Source organism: Colletotrichum scovillei (genome assembly GCF_011075155.1).
Source record: "Colletotrichum scovillei strain TJNH1 chromosome Unknown Contig00005, whole genome shotgun sequence".
NCBI classification, from domain to species: Eukaryota; Fungi; Ascomycota; class Sordariomycetes; order Glomerellales; family Glomerellaceae; genus Colletotrichum; species Colletotrichum scovillei.
In genome coordinates this window covers 2056647-2077083 of record NW_023336263.1, presented here as the reverse complement: position 1 = coordinate 2077083, position 20437 = coordinate 2056647, and the positions used below count along the sequence as shown (strand labels likewise).

The 20437-nt window shown below is 55.8% G+C and overlaps 4 protein-coding genes across 4 annotated transcripts; 1 reads left to right on the top strand and 3 right to left on the bottom strand.

Annotated features, from left to right (window-relative positions):
• Window positions 1-557: 557 nt before the first annotated feature.
• HER10_EVM0011249 (uncharacterized protein) lies at window positions 558-7602 on the bottom strand. The gene is made up of 4 exons (XM_035480685.1): window positions 7248-7602; window positions 6542-7076; window positions 6393-6480; window positions 558-6342 (listed from the first exon to the last, which is right to left on the bottom strand). The coding sequence occupies exons 1-4, from the start codon at window positions 7292-7294 to the stop codon at window positions 929-931; spliced, it is 6084 nt and encodes a 2027-aa protein (XP_035334399.1). The 5' UTR covers window positions 7295-7602; the 3' UTR covers window positions 558-928.
• A 3672-nt stretch (window positions 7603-11274) lies between these two features.
• On the top strand, window positions 11275-12614 carry HER10_EVM0001504 (flavin-nucleotide-binding protein). The gene is made up of 2 exons (XM_035471249.1): window positions 11275-11643; window positions 11718-12614. The coding sequence occupies exons 1-2, from the start codon at window positions 11577-11579 to the stop codon at window positions 12494-12496; spliced, it is 846 nt and encodes a 281-aa protein (XP_035333728.1). The 5' UTR covers window positions 11275-11576; the 3' UTR covers window positions 12497-12614.
• HER10_EVM0007213 (spermine/spermidine synthase) lies at window positions 11275-15043 on the bottom strand. Its single transcript, XM_035476775.1, has 3 exons — window positions 13660-15043; window positions 13296-13599; window positions 11275-13228 (listed from the first exon to the last, which is right to left on the bottom strand). The coding sequence occupies exons 1-3, from the start codon at window positions 14685-14687 to the stop codon at window positions 12824-12826; spliced, it is 1737 nt and encodes a 578-aa protein (XP_035334101.1). The 5' UTR covers window positions 14688-15043; the 3' UTR covers window positions 11275-12823.
• A 467-nt stretch (window positions 15044-15510) lies between these two features.
• HER10_EVM0007136 (mandelate racemase/muconate lactonizing enzyme domain-containing protein) lies at window positions 15511-20227 on the bottom strand. The gene is made up of 2 exons (XM_035476702.1): window positions 17085-20227; window positions 15511-17007 (listed from the first exon to the last, which is right to left on the bottom strand). The coding sequence occupies exons 1-2, from the start codon at window positions 17241-17243 to the stop codon at window positions 15811-15813; spliced, it is 1356 nt and encodes a 451-aa protein (XP_035334098.1). The 5' UTR covers window positions 17244-20227; the 3' UTR covers window positions 15511-15810.
• Between the last annotated feature and the right edge of the window lie 210 nt (window positions 20228-20437).

The following is a 20437-nucleotide window of genomic DNA, read 5'->3' as shown; positions in this document are numbered from 1 at the left end:
CTGCCTGGTGCTGGGATCGGAAGTTAAAGACGTGTACGATTGATGGACAGGAAGGATTATATGGATTAGATAAGTAGTTGACGAACTCGAGGTGCCGTTTATCAGGTTCTACCCCTTTGACGTATAGAAGAGTGGACAAGGTCTGGGAGAAAAGGGAGGGCAATTAATCAGCACACTTTGGCCGTCTTCGAGTCTCTTTTATTGGGTTTGCGGACCCTTGAGTATACGGAAACATTCTGCTTCATTTTTAGTCTGAAGAAAACACACCGTTTTGGCTGGGCTCCCCAAGCATTTCTGAGCTGTTCATGATTTTCTTCTTCCTTTGATGACTGCCATGGCATGCTTGACGTGTGTCAACTTCTGTTACTTGGCTGGCTGGATAGATGGTAGGCAGACAGCACGCGCACTTTGGAATCGAGGCGATGACTCGTGATAAACGTAGAGAAAGCGTCTTTGTTGTCCGATACTCTCTATTTCTACCTTCTTAACTTTCCTGTAGTGTGGCTTTCCGACTCTTTGCGGGTGATGACATTTTGGCTTTAGGGTGTAATCTGATCCGGGATATAAGGGGGGAACGTATTACCACGATGTGTTAATCAGAAGACATACAAACACAGACAAACGCACACATTATTAATCCTGAGAACCAATGTGGGAATACCTGAAGCTTTTGTAGCTACTAGACAAGATAAAAAAGAGAAACACTGTTTGAGTGTGTGGGTGTGACTGCGAAAGTCCTTTTAGAGAAAAGAAGGGAATTTCCCACAACCTCGCGGAAACCAAAAAAAACGCTATGTAAAAAGGACCACTAATTTCTTCGTACATCGTGTCACCGATTTCCTTTCCCTGAGACCACAAATCTCAGATCCTGTTCTTTCCTCGTTCTGGATATACTTTTTCCAATCTATGTCCAAACACGACAATTTTCTCAGCCAAACTGGATAATCAGCTCCTCCTCCACAGACTCCTGAGCCGCGTCCTCCGCGATCCAGTACCGGTTACCACCCAGAGGCGTGACGCTCCTGCTTCTGAGCTCGGCGCCATAGACGTCGTTCCACATGGCTTGGCCGTCAAAGCTGACGAGGCCAAACGTGGACGGGTCGGTGCTGGTACCCCCCATCTTCTTGGTGCGCTTGATGCGCAGGCGGCGGGATTCAGGGTCCTCGGGCTTCATGGGCGTCGTGTCGTGCGCGTGGCGGCGGGGCTTAGTGGGAGGGATCCACATGATACCCGTGTCTTTGGGGATCGTGACAACGGGGGCGGTCCAGAGGGGTACGACGGGAGAAGGAACCGAGGCAAAGAAGATTGGGTTTGCGACGGCGGGGTCGCAGACTGTTGTCGTCGTCACGGAGCCTGCGAGGGCCGGGTGCGATGTCGCTGCGTTGAAGGAGGATGAGATGACGGCCCGGTTGAGAGCCTCTGCCCACTCTGACGGCGTGGAGGCCTTGCGGACGAGACGCGGCGCAGGAATCGCGCCGATGGCCTCGTACAGGGCGGCTTCCCATTGCGCCGCCGTCGCTGTTGTGCGGCGAAGGGGCTCAGGCTGGGTGGCGGGCGATTGAGCGGACATTTGGGACTTGAGGGAATCCCACCACGTCGATTGCTTGACGGCGGGGACCTCCGGGAGCGGCTCAAAGTCGGACACGGCTTCCTCATCGTCGGATCGTGTTGATGCGGTGTCCAAGGATGGCGTGGAGCGGCCAGACGAGGCGCGGGAGCTAGGTCTTGCGACGGCGAGGGACATCCAGTCTTCGACGCGAGTCTCTGCGGGTGTAGGGGCCCAGAGGCTGAACGACTCGAGCTGGGGCAGCTCCTCGGACGTCACGCGGGCGGCGGAGGGCATGCCGAGGCCGACGGGGAGAGCAGAGGTTGTTCTGAAACACGCGCGCTTGTGGCTAGGGTTGAACAGGCCGATAGACTCGGTGTAGACGACGGCGGGTCTGGCAGCCCACATGGACGTCTTCTTGCTCTTGCGCTGCTGCTGCTGCGGCTTGCTCCAGAGGGGAGTGTTGGACTGGGCCAGCTTTTGCTTCTTCGCGGGCGCGGTCCAGAGAGAAGTGCTGTGGATGACGGCAGGCTCTGGGAGACGCTCGCGGACGCGGGCAGGGGCGCTCATCTTGTCGAGGTAGCTTCCCCATACACGGGCATCGGGTTGCGGAAGACCTGTTGAGGTGCGACGGCTGATGAACTGCTTTGGCTTAGGGGTCCAGAGAAGGGAGACGGGTTCCGGCGAGGAGGCAAAGTCCTCGGCGGCGATGGTGATGACCATTGAGTCGTGCTTGGGGTCGTCGTTGTCCTCAGCTGTCTTCTCGTCCTCGGAGTCTTCGTACTCTGACTGAGAGCGCTCAGAGATGTACTCCTCGGCAAAGGACTCTGGGCGGTATGTGATAGGCTGGGGAAGCAGACTGTTCTTGGATGGGACCTGATCCGACTGGAGGAGACTGGCGATTTCCCAGAGGGTGGTCTCGTCGAAGCCGTCGTCACTGTCTTCGTCGTCTTCAATATCAGACACTTCGTCGTCACCTTCTTCCTCGTCGTCGTAGTCGTCAAAGAAGGAAGAGGAGTATTCTTGAGCTTCGAGTTGCTTTGCGCGAGCTTCTAATGCGGCACGTACTGCAGGTCCACCAGTTGACATAGTACCGGGCATAGCCATAAACATATGACTTGGCCCACGCGGTTGGACGGTGGCGGTGTCCGACTTCTCGCCCCAGGGGAACTGGAAGATACCGAGCGTACCTCTCTTATCAGGAAGGGGTTGCGGGCTCTCAAGAATATCGGGTAACAGTGTGACACGCTTGCTACGTCTTGGTGGACGTTGGGTCAGGGGACGCTGGGGCGGTTGGAAGTTATCCTTGATGGGCTCAGGACTCCAAGAGACACGCCAAAGTCCGGAGGTGGGCCGTAGCTTCTTAGCAGCAGTGTGATCGGGCTGCCAAAGTTGCGAGCTCACGATATTTAGGGGATCGGAGACCTTGCGTGTCGCAGGGCGAACGGAGATACCAGGTAAGGTGTCGCCATTGGGGGAAGTAACTTTAGACGCGACGCCATGGTTTGCGGGAGGAGCCCAAAGCAGCGGTGGTTCGCGCTCAAAATAAACTGGCGAGTCGGGTTTCCACAGACATTCTGGGGGTGCGGGAGCTCGCTCGTTCGGCATGAGCCTCGCGAGTATCTGAGCGTTGACACCGTCAGCGCCGTCGGACTCCTCGTCGGTGTCCGGTGGGGTAGGACTGCCAAGCTGCAACGCTGCAGCAGTCGCACTCAAGGGCGCTTTTGAGACAGACAAGAAATTGAGGTTTCTCTTTGCCAATAGCTCGGAAGCGTTCTCCATATACTCCATCTGAGCATCCGCAAGTCGCTGTTGCCAGAGACTGGTGCGGTTGTTGTTGGTGCCGTCAGAAGAGAGGGAAGACGCGCTTAGCGTCCTCAGATCTTCAGACGACGACTTGCTCATGCTGCCCATCCGAGCGCGACGGGAATTGCGCCGGTCTAACGCAATGTTGTTACGCTGGGGAATCTCTTGAAGCGACTCGTCAATCTGGGCAAGGCTTCGCGAGTTGACAATTGCAGATTCGTGTTGCGAGTTGCGGACCGACGTCGTCCCAACTGTCGACATGGAGTCCCGGCTGAGACCATGCTGCATCTCGTGCCATTGGTTTTCTTGCTGGCCCATTTCAGCCTCCAAAGATTCCAGAAGACGAATTCTCTGTCCTTGGCTTTCGTACGAGTCGCGGTTCGGCTGTTCCAGCTTCTTGAGTTGCGCTTGAATCATTTCGTAGGCATGCTGCGGCGACTCCAATGGAGAAGGCTCTGCGGCGTGCATCACGATCGTGTTCTTCTTGACGGGAGATCTGAGCTGAAGAGCTCTCGGAGGCGGCTGTCTGCGCGACTGCACCGGCTCCTTGCGCTCAGTGAATGTGATGCTCTCGTCGCCGATGCGCCGGTGCCAGCGAGCACCTCTGTTTGCGAGGCTCACCTCTGGAAGGTCAACGGGGCTTTCGCGAGCCTCTTGCGGGGCTTCCACGTCTCTCTCGTGCTCAATAGATGCATCGAGCATGATTGTCATGACTTCCTTGCCGTCGTTGTGGCTGATCATGGACAAGTCGCGAGGCTGGATCCAAGTTGGCTTCGGCATGTGCGTAGCCTCTTGGATGTTCACCGGCGCGACAGGTGAGTGAATGGATCCCCAATTTGTCGTGGTCTCTTCATCGCGAGTCCTGACCGTCCTCGTCTCGCTGAACTCAGAGAGACTAAGGTTGCGAACCGGAAGCACAGGTGATGACTGGCGCTTTGCTCCATCGTATGCTCGCTTGATCTCCGCGGTGTCGTTGACAGGTAACGCAGGAATCCAAGAGTCGTGCTCATCAGGTCTTCCAGTAATAACGGAGGTATCAACGCTGAATTTGGAGGTATTGCGAGGCAGATCTGGCCGAACTGACTCTTCGATATCAAGAATACTCTGGGTCCGAATGGACGTCTTGGTCGAGCGATCGGACTGCTTGGACTGATCCCGACTGCTTCCTGATTCCCATGCATCTCTTTCGTCACCTCCCGAGTTGCTCGCAGGCTTGAAGGCCAAAGGAACCATGGGCATCTCGGGAACTGGGGTTCTGGGCTGGACGCCCGTCTCAGAGTTGCCAAGAGCTCCCGGGAAGAAAAGATCCATCTTCTCATCGAAAGTCATGCTCTTGGTGTCATTTGGCAGTGCGCGTACAGGATGGTTACCAGCGCTCTTCGGTGGTGGTGGCAGGGGTGGCAGTTGAGTTGGGCTGCCAGGGTTCGATAAGAGAATTGATTTCCTGCTCATGATGGAACCCCCTGACTTGCTCCGCCTGTGGTTAGGAGAGTTCTCTGCTGGGAAGATTTGACGGTCCTTGCCCTGCTGTCTCGGAATCGGGCGAGGTCTATGAACGACGGACCCTGATGACTTGAGCCCTGGCCCAGGAGACTGCGTATGAGGCGTCTTGGCGGCCTGGTTTGAGGCTCCCTCAATGATGCTTTGCACTGCCGTCGGGTCGTTGTACTGGATCTTGTTCACGAACATGACAGTCTGCTCCTGTTGAACTGCGTCCTTGGGCAAAGGCCTCATGGCCATCGCTCTCGGGTTTGATGGCAGGCCACCTGTCGGGCGTCGCTGTAAACTGCTGCCACCAGGTGTCTTGGGCGAAAGAGGCTTTTGCCTGGAGGGGCGGATTGTCGGGTCAACAGCGGTCTGAATGGGCCAGGTTGGTGGTAGGTCCGGCTTTTTGGTAGGTGACATCAAACGAGCGGCGCTCTTGGGTGGAGGCGGAGGTACGAGACCAAGGGGCGGTGATGCAACTGTGAATTCGGTCGCAGTAGAGGATTTCTGGCTCACGGAACGATCGAGGGTCTTTTCCGTCTTCTGGCTCATAGTCCTTTCCACAGTACGCTGGCTGGCTGATCTGTCCATCGTCTCAAAGGGGCTCAGAGGTCTTTGCGGGCGTTGTGGGCGAGGCGGAGAGATGCTGCTCACAGGTGCGGTCTGCGGGGGCGTGACCGGTCTCTTTTCGTTCTCGAGCTGCTGGAGGGTCTCTGGCATTTGTCTGGGGGATCTGCGTCTGATTTCCTCCACGCCGGGGGACAGCTGGGCGGACGAAGTCGTTGCGGGAGGATTTGACATGAGCCCAACCGATCGGAGTTGTTGCGGTTCCGCAGGAGGCGACTTCAGTCCAACTTCCTTCCTCTTTCCACTCTGCGCACGTTTGAGAGCCTCTTCCGGAGTAATCGCTGGGGGCTTGGGGGCTGGGCGCTGCGCGTTGAAGCTCGAGTTCCTTTGCATCGAAGTAAAGTCGTTGCCTCTCTTCTCCCTGTCGTTCTTTGCAGCCGTGGCGAGATCGATAGTGGCGATCTTGCTCAGGGGGTTCTGCTCTCCGCTGTCCTGGAGGATCGGATTGGATATAGCATTCTTGATGTTCGAGCCCGGTCCAATTTTGTCGAAGATACTCCGACCCTTCATGATGTTGGGTCTCGCGTCCATGCTCCTGCTTTGCCTGGGAGGTGCCGTCTGGGCCCGAATCGGTGGGAAGAGCTGGCCCTGCACGGGAACACCGCCTACACCGGTAGATGCCTGACCCGGAGCGATGCTAGGCATGGTGGGCAGAGCGCCGCCGCCGACACCTCCACCAAAGTCTACAGGTTGGTTGAAAGTCGTGACAGTAGTAATCGTGCCTCCTTTGAGGTCCTCGTATCGCGACGGCGGGTAGTCAGTGTCTGAAGTTGAGAGGTCTCTGCTGGAACTGATGTTTCGCGGGGACTGGGCATCCGGATGGACTTCTTGCTTTTGGCGAGGGGGTAGCAAGACTCCCAGAGAGCCTGTAAGGACGCCTAGGAATTGTTAGCAAATCAGCGCAGCGAGTCGAAGGCTTCCCACGTACTGAGAAGAATTGACAGGCCAGTGGCGGGAAGAGCAGTTCTGAAGATCAGCTCAATAGTGTCTATGCCCAGAAGCATTGGAATACTTGTCTATCAAGATGGTACGTGATTAGTATCATGATATGTCCAAGCAATAGCGTGTAGAACGTACCGCCGTCCAGAGAGCGAGGGCGCCAATGACCCAGAAGATGGCCTTCTTCACTGGCACACTCGTGATGCCAATCGAGTTGGCTCTGAAGGCGAGCGCAGCAATCACGGCAAAGTCTGTGACCATGACAACAGCACCTATAGCCAGGAGATCATTCCTGGCAACGCAGACGGTGGCAATCTGAGCCTTCTGAAACCCAACAAATACGGCGCCTAGAATAAATCGCACGCCGAGGACCGCCTGGTAGACCATCGCGCTCGCCGGCGCTCTCGCGTTCGCATTGATAGCCCATAGCAAGAACTGCTCGATGGCGAATCGGGCGAGTTGATCGAAGATTGTAGTAAAAATTACGGCGACTTGACATCCGGCAGTCGAGGTTGGGTCGAGGGTGATGCCGGTGAAGTCTATTTGAGCCCACAGGGCGGATGATACAAGGAATGTGATGAGGACCAGCCTCAGGCCGTCCCGAAAGATCTTTGAGCCATGGCCCTTTGCTAAAGGAAAGACGGCGGGCGTCGCGGCTTGGATGACGATTCCACTGTGAATCACGATGGTTAGCACGAATGTTCTCCCTCCGTTCTCGCGGTTCCTTCCTCTCTTCGGTTGTTTCCCATGCCGATGATCGTTTCTTCCATGCCTCTTTTCAAATTCGAGGCTCCCAGCTTTCCCTAACTAGCGTCGATGATGGAGGTGATGACGGGTGACTGACAAGGTAAGGGCCGAGACCAAGGCCTGAACAATTCCTGGAATGAACATTTCGTTTGTCGGGGCCGCGGGCCGGCCGGGAGGAGAATCGAAAAAACCCAGTCAATGGGGGGATGTTGAAGGAAAGAAAAAAGGTCTTAGTGAAGGAAACGAATCATTGTGAGAATGCCTCGTACTATGGTAGCATTCCACGATCAAACAAAGACAAACATGACAGGAAAGATGCCCCACGATGTACACACGAAGTGGCAGATAGATAGTATGAAGGATGACAGGACGGAGATGTGTGAGGGCGCGCGGTAGGACGAGCAGAGGCGGCTGTTCTCTCGATACTCTTTCGGGGACGCACCAGAGTGGAGAGCAAAGACTGGGGGCACAGACGAAGAGGGAAGGAGAACAGAGTAGCCGGCAGACAGACAAACCGGGAGGGGGGTGTGTGCAGATGGGTTGAAGGACAGGTACGGATAGTCAGAGACTCAGGGTAGATTTGGATGTGATGGTGTAAAGAAAGGTACGGATGGATGGATGGATGGATGGTGATTCTGCGGCTACGTCTACGTATGGGCTACCGCGCTGGAGCAAGACGAGGGAGCAGAAAGACGTAACGCCAGGGACACGCGATGAAGAGGCACGAAGGTCAGAGAATACCAGCAGTACCTGCAGACTAGAGTATCCGTACAAAGTACTCGGCCTCGTCTCATGGGACGGGCATACTGTGGTAGCCTATTTCCAAGGTTATTCTCGGTATGGGGGTTCTGGAGGACCCGGCCAAATGTTACCTCAGCGGATGGTCTAAGCCAATCCCAGGGCCAGAATCGGCTGAAATGATGTCTGGTCCTTCTGAAGAGTCGAGTTGCAAGAATGGGATACCTACTTGACAGTAGACACTCGACAAGCGTAGTGTAGGAGGGAAGAGGGTCTCAAACCGGCCGTGGGCAGGGTGCTGTGAGAGATCTCTCGATACGTCGTTCATGCCGGCACTGGTCAGGGGCGGTGATTGGGCTGGCGGCAAGGCTGACAGGGGTTAGAACCTTGTTCTATCCACCACGACGCCGTGGCGTGCGTCGACTCTGTTTCAGCGTCGAAACCCACGATGTTCGGGATGGAGGGGTCCAGGGTCGGCCAGAGGCCCCATTCCATTCCATCCGTCTTGACTCTTTTTTTTCTCTTTTTCTTTTTCTGGTCTTTGGGTCTGGTCCAGTGTGTGTCTGTCTGGCTGGTGGTCTCTTCTCATCTATAGCAATTCGCCTCGTGTCTTTGGAGACCTAGGGTGGTTTATTCTTGTCATCGGAACAGGAACGTCAGACCCTTTTTTGTGGGGGTTTTCTCTTTTCAGCTGGTATGGAACGATTTGGATGGACTCGTGTGAGTAGCTGGAAACAACACTAGAGCAGCGCAGACCTTGACAACACTTGTTGTGTCCCATCGTCATCGTCCAATGGAGTGGCGATGGGTAGTTGAGGCTCAACTTGGGGGCTACTTGACCCGCAGACTTGCAACAAGGAGTTTCTGAAAGTCGGCGCCTCGTCGAACAATTGTGCAGTACTCCGTAATACCAGAGTGCAGAGGAACATCCTAAAGACCAAAGATGATAGACTCGGCCAATTGCTAGCCGTACGTGGCAACACACGCAACCTGCCCTTGCTGTTTGACAATTGACGTCTAACTTTGACGCTGGCCTCGCCATGAGGGAGGGGGAGAAAAGAAGGTACTGAGGTGCATTCCTCGCATCAGGAACCTACCTACGCTTAGCAGAGGAGAGAGGGCCGAGAATAGAACCTTTATTCGACGCAACGGCGATATCCCTGTGCAGCCCGCGTGTCTCCTTTGGAACTGCAGCTTTCCTGGAACTCCTGGTAGATCGGAACATGAGGAATCGAACGCCTTCTCTCTGGAAAGCAATCGCCTTTTGGCAGAGCTACCCTCGGTTCTGGTCTGGGTGACATGTGTTTCCGTCATGCAGCAAGGCACCTCGTCCTCGCTCGCATTCTCTCATGCCGTCAACGAGTGCAGCCGTACGGATACACTAGGCAGTTAGGTGTCGAGCCATGGGAGAAATAAGGTGAGGTAAGGGGGAGCCAGCTGCAGTCCAGGACTCCAGGGAGCCGGATGGCGGATACAGGGAAGAAGCCGGTGGCGCCAGGGGCAGGTCTGCAGCCGCTCAGACAGCAGCCTTTGGCGTGGTGGACTGAAGAGAAAAGGGCTGAGGCGTCTATATCTGTGAGAGAGTCTTCTTGCTCTGTATCTGTAGTGTGCTGAAGGCGATGGATGGTCACGAGGGTGTGAGGATGGATTCTGGGTGGGAGAAAGGATGGGAGATTCCCAGCGTTCCTTGAGATTTGTCAGGGGCTTCGATGTTTCTTGGCGCACCCTCTACAGTGGAGACAGCTGACGAGGGGTCCCCTGTGACGGCGGAGTTTGCCCACGAGGGCTAGATTCAAGACTCAAGAGTCAAGAGTGCCCTGCTTGCTTCCACAAGTTCCAGTGATTTCACCCTCTGTGAATTACGTGCTGCAAAGACCAAGGGCACCAGCTGATTAGTAAAGGTCGGATGGTCCCAAAAGGCTAATCAATCAAGCTTTGGCCGCCTAGCTATCCTGCGTTTCGGCTGCTACCGAATCCGACCAGCCGCTCAACTTCTTACACCACCAACACCACCGACCATGAGGTAGTGTAGGTACACTGTCTTGACTGTCACTCTGTCTAGTGTGGTGTAGTACACCAAGACCAAGACATCAAGGCTCTTTGACTCTGCGCGGGTATGCGGGAGGCGGCGCAGGTACGCAGCGGCGCCACTGGCAGGTAAAGCAACGCAAGACTTTGTTTCTACCGCCTCTGCATGCGCCTTTGTTTCCTCAACTTTCCTTCCACTCGGTTCCCTCTGTGCGTTTGCTGTCAAATACTCTGCGGTAGCCTTGGGCACCAGGTACCGTTTCTCTAACGACAGATGCCCGTGAGCGCGTCCGGAAGATATCACTACCGATATGCCATCATTGAGGCGAAGTTGTGCGATATCATGTAGGCCTACTTGGCTGTATGACCAGACCTACTTGGCTGTATGATGACAGCACACAAAGAGGACCAGCGCCTCGGCTTCAGGAGATTGAATCACAAGAGCCCAGTGAAGCGTGAAGAATAGGCAAAACAACTCCCGCGCCTAAACAGCGTAGGAACAAGATTGCTTCAACGATGCTTCCCTCTCATTCTTCCACCTTTCAAGGACTCGGGGACGCACCAAAGCACAGCGAATAAACCTTCAGGTCCTGAAGCTTGTCCCGTCTGATGGCCCAAGGAGACGAACGTGATCGCCGCCCATCATTTTACCCCGCCCTCAACTCTAACGTTTTCCTTCTTCCTCTTACACGTACATACAGATGATGGTAAACTTTGCAGTCTCGGGCATCGGCAGTAGTCCAAGGTTTTGGGACAAAACCTTTGGAAGGATAAGAAGAAAAAAACAACCTTTGCCGACTTGAGGCCTGAGAGCGAGGATCAGGCTCGCAAGTCTCAAGTCCGTCGGGCTTTGAATAACTGGTCTCGCTATGTAACTTCTTCCCAACGGCAATTCCAGGCTTGAAGCGGGTTTGGGGATATTCTCTTCCCCCGCCGACTCAAGCGATGAATGAGACTACATATTCAACACTCAGGTACCAGTGATGAGGTGTCTGGTGCCCAGCCGTAGAGCCGTGATCCATCCACATCGGCGAGAGCCAGGCCGGGGACGCGCCTCCACACCTTATCCGGTAATTCCGCCCCCGCCCGCTCACTTGGGTCCCGCGCCGCTTCGTCCACAGACGACGACCGCAAACGTAATCACTGAAGACAAGCACTCCTTAGCACAAGATCTTGCATGGCCGCTAGCTCCTTCGCGCCACACGTAAATGGTCACTGACAGCGGGAGCCTGACAGACACCAAGATGGCTGCTTGGACCTACTCGATCTAGTCTGGCGTGGGACTGTAATGTGTGCAGGTATGCCGCTTGCCGGTGGCCCCTCCTCCCGCCATCACCTCACCTCACTCCGCATGCCTCGTCTTCCTTTCGGAGCCGGGCCCGAAAGGTACGACAGACCTCACCCGGCCCGGTCGCGCCCAAGATGAGTCAATAGGTCTACGCGGGATGACGGCGGGCGTAAAGGGCGTATCTTTTCTTCGTTGTGTTATTGGGTGGGCGTTACTTGTTATCAAATTGGAGAATTGGGGGATATAATATAAAGGAAAACACACAACCTCAAAAAGATCATTTTTGAGTGGCTTTAGAACTAGACATCTGTTGCAGCACCATCATACCATACAATCCCATCAATCATTTCAACAGGTAGATAGCATCCAACCATGCCTCGCACTGAACTCGAGTATCCCAAAGAGCCATATGGCACCGTTAAACGATACAGCCCGCGCGGTATGCCTCACTCTCACTCTCACTCTCACTTACGTCAAGTCTTCGCGAAGCCATCAACTAACACAACCTCACAGCATCCTATGCCCTCCGCACAATCCACACCATAATAAACACAAGCCCAATCCTCCACGTCTCCTTCAACGACCCGCAATCCCCCTTCCCCACGATCCTCCCCATGCTCGGCCAAATGGGCTCCTTCTCCCGCCCCTCCGCCGACGAAGGCGACGTCCTAGACCTCTACCTCCACGGCTACGTCTCCTCCCGCCTCGTAAACATCTCCCGCCAACCCTCCGACGCCTCTTCTACTTCGTCCCCTTCGTCTCCTCCCCCTCCTTCAGGCCTCCCCGTCTGCATCGCAGCATCCCACCTAGACGGCCTCGTCCTAGCCCTGACCCCCAACGCCCACAGCTATAACTACCGCTCCGCAGTCCTCTTCGGCCACGCAACCCTCGTCTCCGACCCCGCGGAGCGCCTCTACGCGATGCAGCTCATCACGGACGGCGTCGTCCCGGGTCGCTGGGAGGCGTCCCGCGTGCCGCCCAACAAGGGCGAGTTATCCTCCACGAGCGTGCTGAAAGTGCGCATCGCGACGGGGAGTGCCAAGATCCGCGAGGGCCCGCCGGGGGATGATAGGGCTGATAAGGAGGATGCGAAGGTTACGGGACGGGTGTGGACGGGGGTTGTGCCGGTGTATCAGGTTCTTGGGGAGCCGGTGGCGGGGCCGTATAATGAGGTGGCGGAGGTTCCTGGGTATTTGGGGGAGTATGTGCGGGAGACGAATGCGGTGACGAAGGAGGCTGCTTTTGAGGCTGCTCGGAAGGTTGTGGTGAAGAAGGGGGGTGAGGATGAGTGAGGTAGTATTATGGAGACGGAGGATGAAAGATCTTTGATTAGCAGTGCGAAGAGCGACGAGTTGATGAGATACACAAGGCATGTCAGGGAGCCCTGAAGAAATATATAATAAACAGCGGTCTTATTCTACAACTCAAAGAATAGTTTGTCTAAGTGAGCTTCATAGGTAGGCAGCTCTAGCTCATCCCAATGTAATTACACATGTCCGAGTACCATATGTACAGAGAGCAAACACTCCTCATCTCCAATGAAAGATTGCTCGTCGATTCCATCCTCTCAGACTTTTGGCGCAAAAAAACACCCTTCCCTCCACGAAGGACACAAAGGATCACCACAACTCCCAAATCTTATCCGGCATCACAACCCGCATCACCTCCCAATGCCCCAGCGCGCTCTTCTCGTGCCACTTGGTCAGCTGCTCCGTGCTGTTATCCCTCAAGATCCCGTAATCTCCCTGCAAAAAGTGCTTGGGAAACACCTCGTGCGCCGGCATCAGGAACGCGCGGCGCGTGCGGCTGCCCAAAAAGTCGTCTTCAACGGGAGCCCTGAACTTGAGCTTCCCGGACGTCTTTTTGCAAAAGATGACCATGTTGGTAAAATCCTGGCCCTCCTCCTCGATTTTCTCCGGGGTGGGGTGCTCCGACTCGCGGAAGATGCGGCAGGAGGGGAAGACCTCTCTGATTGTGTCTACGACGAGTTTGGGGGCCGGGTGGAGGAAGTCGCCCGCGTAGTTCTATGACTGGTGTGAGTATACATGCAATACAAAGCAGTGGAAACCGACAAAAAGATTGAAAACTCACAATCGCGATGGCGCCGTCTGGCTTGAGGAGCGAGTTGAGGCCCTGGAGGAACTCAAGGGTGAAGAGGGGCACGGGCTCGGCGCCGCCGGTGAAGACGTCGTGGACAATGTAGTCGAACCTCGCGTCCGGGTCGTCGGCGAGCTTGCGCGTGTAGCTTACCGCGTCCGCGATGACGGGTGTGTGGTTGGACGGCAGCTGGAAGTACTTTGACGCAAACTCGTGCACGACGGGGTCGATCTCGACAATCGTCGTGTCGACGCCGTGAGCGACCAACGCCGCGGGCGTAGTACCGATACCAAGGCCGCTGGTTTGCCATTAGTGTTTGTTCTTCAAGGTCCCTTGCCAAAGAACAGCGGCGACTTACATGTTCAAAGCCTTGGCCTTGGAGTCAGGAACGGCCTTGGTCGTCTTGACGAGCCGAACAGCCTCCAACATGACAAACACACCATAAATAGGCTCCGCGACGCGAGGACCCTTGTGCTTCACCCACTCGCCGCCGAGCAGCGAGTGATCGCACCGCATAACACGGTACCCGTGCTTGATACTCTCCAGCACGGAGACGTACCCCGTGACGGACTCCTTGCGATCCAGCAGGAACCAGTTATCCGCCTGCAATGTGGAGTTGAGCGAAGCCGCGGCCATGGGCGTCAGCGCATGCGGGTTCAGGAACGCCGTGTGCAGCACGGCAGGGACGGCGAAGAGCAGCAGCTTGGACGGGGCGTAGACGGCGTAGGCGGCGCCCAGCAGCGCCTCGAGGCCGATGCGCGTCTGGAAGAAGGACCGGCCGACGTAGGTCTGCAGGTAGTCGCCCGACAGCGTCTCGACGAAGCGGAAGAGGCCCCAGGAGCCCAGGCCCGGCGCGGCGTCGGCGAGGAACTTGGGAAGCTTGGACAGGCTCACCTTCTCCATCTCCGTCGCCACGCAGCTCACCGAGATGACGATGATAGGGAACAGCGTGACGCCTTCCATGACCAGGGGACCCCAGTACGCCGTCAGCAGCGCGCTGGTCTGGTAGAGGTAGTACTGGATCGCGGGGACGCAGAGGGCGACGACGGGCAGCAGGGTGGCCGGGTTGAAGGGCAGGGTGCGGTTGAGGACGACGTTGCCGGCCCAGCCAAAGAAGCAGGCGACCATGACGAGCTTGGCGTGGTATATCGAGGACGGGATGGCGCCGTAGACGGGCGACATGGCCAGCTGGGAGACGTTGCTATAGGTGGCGGCGAGGGCGATGAGGATGGTGGCCTTCAGGTACGCCGTGGCCTGCTGCTTGTAGAATCTGCCTCTGGTCTGGCCTTTTGCCTTTGCCGCGAGGCTCTTGAGCTCCTTTTCGAACCGTTCGGGCGTGAAGCCCTCGGGAGCGGACTCTACCTTGACCGTCGACTTTGGCGGCATCGTTGTGAGGGGGAGGGTGAGCGTGTCCGGTGCTGCCGGGTGAGATGAAGTGAGTGAGGTTATCGTGTGATGAGATGAGAGCTGCGTGAGTGAGTGACGATGAATATAATTTCAATATACAAATATGAATTAACAAACGCTGCGGATGAGCGCCCGGGAAGCTCTCCAAGCGATTCGGTGGGGTAAAATATGGAATAGAAGGTATGTTATCAGGCAATTTCAACAGCCTGCTGTCGAAGATCTCTTGGTCTTCCTCTTCGCTCTCGCGCGTGGCGTGTTTCTCTTGAGCTCAGACTTTCTTCAAGACACATCGACTTGCGATGCGACACAACGCTGTGGGCAGGAAGGGGGTTTTGTCTGGTTGCCGTTTTGAAACGTCTCCTTATTTGCTCCGTATCCGTAGCTCCCTCCTTGAAATCATTTCTGGAGCCACTTGTGTGGCGCGAGCTCTGAGCTGTGAGCTTGGCGTGGCTGATGGACTGATTGTACGTACATGTGGCGGTGCACTGATCACTCTTCCTCGCCCAGTCAACTCAGTCATTTGGGGTTCTTCACCTTCACTTTTACATTCTCAGATATCATTTCACGTACAATCACTTGAAATCAAAGGCAAAGTCAGGACCAGGATCTCATTGAGAATTGTCTCATTATTTAGCTATTGTGACGGGATAGAGAGCCTCTAGACTCATTCTATACAAGATGCCATCGTTGCCCTGCGGAATGGTCCCTATGACCAAACCCCCTTTTTTTGGTTTGCAGAATAATCAACCGAAATCAAACGCTAGGTATAAGGGATGGTCACAGATCTAGTGCTGCGCCATACAGGATGCCATCGTTGCCCTGCGGCCTGGCTCTATTCGCCAGACCCCCCGAATTTTGGATTCGCATGTGCCAATGCGATTCATGTGCCCAATTGCACAGGATAGCCATTTTGACTTGACTATACAGGATGCCATCGTTGCCCTGCGGACCGACCTTCTTCCCTGGCCGGACCCCTCTCGTTGTCGTAAGTCGCTGGTAAAGGATGGCCGGCGGCTGCCGAGCCATGCAGGATGCCATCGTTTCCCTGCGGACGAGCAACCTATACTCTGCTCGACCCCTCAAGAGTCGTCAGACTCCCGCTTTAAATCTTCTCTCCCTCAATAATGGGCTTGGCCTCGTCGCTGGTCCACCAGCTGACGCCCTGCTTGCCGGGGTAGCTGTACTGGTCCATGCTGTCCGCCTTCATCTCGACGCTGTAGCCGGGCTCGGTGGGCGTCTGGTAGTACCCGTCCTTGATGACGGAGGGGTTGAGGAAGTGCTCGTGCAGGTGGTCGACGTACTCAAGCACGGAGAGCTTGCCGCTGACGACGACGTAATCGATGGTGCTCAGGTGCTGGGTGTACTCGGGCAGGCCGACGCCGCCCGAGTGGGGGACGATGGGCACGTTGAACTTCTTGGCCATGAGCAGGACGGCGAGGACCTCGTTGACGCCGCCCATGCGGCAGGCGTCGATCTGGCAGATGTCGATGGCACCCGACATGAGGAGCTGCTTGAAGATGACGCGGTTCTGGCACATCTCGCCGGTGGCGACGCCGATGCCGTAGGGCTTGAGGGCCTCGCGGATGGCCTTGTGGCCGAGGATGTCGTCGGGGGAGGTGGGCTCCTCGATGAACCAGGGCTTGAACTCCTTGAGCTGCTTCATGTACTCGATGGCTTCGGGCACCGACCAGACCTGGTTGGCGTCGACCATGAGGATGTTGCCGCTGTCGTAGCCAATGACCTCACGGGCGATGCTCAGGCGCCTCTTGTCCTGCTCGACGCTGCTGCCGACCTTGAGCTTGAAGTGGCGGTACCCCTTGCCGAGGGTCTCCTGGAGGAGGCCCTTCATCTTGTCCTCGCCGTAGCCGAGCCAGCCAGCGCTGGTGGTGTAGGCCGGGACGGCACGGCTGTTCTCGGCGTCCTTGATGCGCTGAGCCTTTGTGGGCTCCTGCTCCTTGAGGAGCTGGATGGCCTCCTCGGGGGTGATGGCGTCGGTGATGTAACGGAAGTCAATGCAGGCGACGAACTCCTCGGGAGACATGTCGGCGACGATGCGCCAGACGGGCTTGCCGAGGACCTTGGCCCACAAATCCCAGATGGCGTTGACAACGGAGCCGAGGGCCAGGTGGATGACACCCTTCTCGGGACCAATCCATCTCAGCTGGCTGTCGTTGACGAGGTATCTCCAGGTCTGACCCCAATTTGAGACGAGGTCTGACAACTTCTTGCCCTTGATTCTCTCAACAAGGTAGTCGATGGCCTTGCAGACGATATCGTTTCCTCGTCCGATTGTGAAGGTCTAACAAGGGAGAAGAAGAGGTGAGCGACTTTACGAGACTGAGACGGATTTGGGATTAGGGAAAGGGGGGGTTATACCATGCCGTGGCCAGAGTACTTGGAGTCGGTCTCGAGAATGCAGTAGGCGGCAGAGTAGTCACCAGCAGCGTTCATGGCATCGGAACCGGTCTTATCCAGGGAGGTAGGGAAGCGCACATCGCGCGTCTGCCACCCGGTGATGGTAATATCGAGACTCATGTTGGGCAATTGTCTAAGAACAGGAACGATAAAAAACTAGAGAGAAACACGGACCGTGATTCTTGGAGAAAAGACAGGAGACAGCAAGGAGATTGGAGGAGGGAAGAGGGAAGAATAGAGGGAATTATTACACGACACAATAACGGGCAGAGAGATTAGAGACCTTTATAGCCTCCGACGATGCGTTTCTTCTCCCACCTTCCCCTCCCCGCCTCTGCCAATGACTAGACCACTCACGGGCCACGACCCTCTACTTTTTTCCACCTCGCTCACTCTTTTGCCTTACCCCGAGTCTGGAGTTTGGGCCGGAGGCGGAGGAGGGGACAGTTGCTAGTAGCAGCAGCAGCATGCCAGCAGCATGAGGGGGAGACGGAAGAATGGAGGGGTAGGGGGAAGGAGGGGGAGGGGCCTTCAGTGGAGGGCTTGGAGGGGCATGCGCCGGAGAGGGTCCCTTTCGGTGGGGCTTGGCAGCAGAAAACAACCCGGCCCAGAGACGGCGTGCCAGCGCGGGGGGTTCGCCAGGCCGAGCCGGCTTCGGACCCACCCCCTTTGCGGCCTCTGATTGATGGAAGAATCCCTCCGCCTGGACAATTTAGCGTACCTCGTGCTCGGTGTACGCTCCGCCAGACCCCCAGGCCTCCCAATTCTAGTCTCTAGACTTCTACTGCAGATGTTGACGATATTCGTGGATGTTAGGTGGGGGGAGCGAATGAGAATGGGAGAATTCGATCAGACAGGTTCTCTACGAAAGAGTTCCCTGTCATTCGGGGTTCTTGTGGCTGGAGAATTTCATGTTGCGTCCTTAGCCGTGATGAATTTCATCTAACGCACGCAGGTAGTTAATTCTCCGTAAAGTATATGCAGAACGGCTCTAGACGGCATCTCACCGCCAAGGGTTCACTCTCTCTCTGCGTTTGCGCCCATCGAGCTGACTTGGCGGCATTGGCGAGTGAAGTGCCAGACAATCGGAACTCTCTCATTTTGGACTGTACCAATCGTTGTTCTCTCAACAGGTTGTCCCTTGAAAGCGTCTGTTCGGTAAAGTTGTGTTGGTGAGTTATATGGTCGAAAGGGCGCCAGTTCAGTGTGTCCTCTAGAGCTGGACTCGCATCTTCTCAGACACCCGGACACTCGAATGCTCTTATAGACCTTGTGATATTCTTACACTTCTTCCGTTTCCATCTTGCTGGTCCAGCCGGAGGATCTACTCCATATGTGGCTGGCTTCGGCAAAACGCTGATAGAATCGTTCAGTCATTACTGGCTACAACTCTCCCATCGGGATCTCCTTGACCAGCCTTCAAGCTTGATGTAGGAGAAGGCAGTCGTGTGTATTTTTCTCAGACACCGGCTTCAATTCTTGATGTTGACTTCAAGATGAACCTGGACCATGCGAAAGACAAGGCATGGGGTTCGCATATCCCGCCAAGCACGCCCTACGAAAAGAGTAGATGGTGCACGATGCAATGTGGGACTTGGCAGGGGACCCAAGGGCGGCATATCGTATCGTCTAGAACGATTGCTGCCAAGAAAGGATCCTACATCTGCATGGCACTGTCTCGCTCTCTAGTGCTTGGGTGAGATGTTCTTGATGGACGCCCTGGCTGACGGTGGGGGTGAGACGCCTGCGAGCTGATTCGAGAAGCTCGACGACCTCTCCGAGACCACCGGACCGCGCCACTTGCTCGGCCGAGACTTCAAAGTACCGACGGTTTCCACGTTGAAAGAGGTACTGTGCCTGGCTACTTGTATCAACCTCAAAAGACGCCAAGTAGTCCTCTAGTATAGTGTCAGAGCCTGCGTACATCGGCACACTCCATCGATTACCCCAAGCGGGCCACGGTTTCTCCGCCTCCCGCAGATGAGCCGGATCCACGACAACGTAGAGAGCACGGAGAGTACGGGAGCCCCACAAGGTTAGCAGGCCGTTCAAAGCCTCGGAATTGTAGAATGAACTTCGGCCGTCAGAGGGGCCGAGTTGGTGAGGCCCAGGCCAGGCGAGGGCCAGACAGCGCAGCGGTGTTGGCACATGAAGACGAAAAACGCCGGCAGTACTGATCAGACGGCAGGGCCACTGCCATCCCGTATTGAGAATGATGAGATCCCGCATGGCGTCAACTTCCATGTGGTATGCGCCCAAGGAATCGCCACCTCGAAGTATGAGGGTGTAGGAAGATGAATCACCGCCTCGAAGAAGAAATGGGTGAGAAGGTTTGATAAATTTCAGAGCGCGTGTTGCTACACGATAGGAGCGATGACAGGCGAAAAGCATGCCAAAGAGAGTGGACATGACGCAGTCGCGATCCGAGAGATGAGGGGGACCAGAGGTGCGAAGTCTGTAGAGAAGAACTCTATCCTTGACATTGTAGCGGTCGATGGAGCCATCCTCGGTGCGGCCCATAGGATGGCGGGCCAGCTGAACATGGAAAGCGGTCGGGGCGGGCGGGGGAAGGGCAGCCTCCCAAACCTTGTCTTGCAGCTCCAGAGGTAGATTGGGAAAGAGAGCAAAGTCGTTCATGGTTTATGATGATGATGATGATAAGGTGTGATAAGGTATTGTAGGGTAGGGTAGGGTAGGTGTGGTGAGCGATGCCGATGCCAATGCCCATTGACTTTTAGATGAAGGTAGATGGATGAGATGGCGAAGACGGATAGTTGTCATCCAATACCGGAGCGCAGTCCGGGATGCTTGGACAACGTTGGAGGAGTGCGGGAGGCGAGTTTGCGGGATTGGCGTCGATCTTGACGGCTGAAGAGGGTTTTTTTGGTTGAGAAGGCGAATGAATTGACAGCTGAAGATGATGAGGGGGAAACAACCGAACAAGAGACGGAGGCGGTAGGGCGAATGTTGGTGGCTCGAGGACGATTCAATGCAGACGGGAGAACGCGGGGAAAATGGCAATCGTTGATTGGCTCATTGCGGCCACGGCGTTGGGATGTGTAGCCTCGAGGTGGAGGAGGCAAGCCGCGACGGGACAAAGTGGCGGACCCAAGATCAGGGTTGAAGGTAGGAGGATGTGGGAACTGGGAATACCTACCTTACTACTTAGGTGAGTAGGTACAGTATTACTGGCATACTGCGAACACCAAAGTGGTGAGGCTTTTCGATGACATGGGCCAATCCACCCACACGGCGAGTCGGCGACGGGCAAGACGGGAGCCTTCCGACTTTCCGCCTTCTCTTGGGTCTTTGCC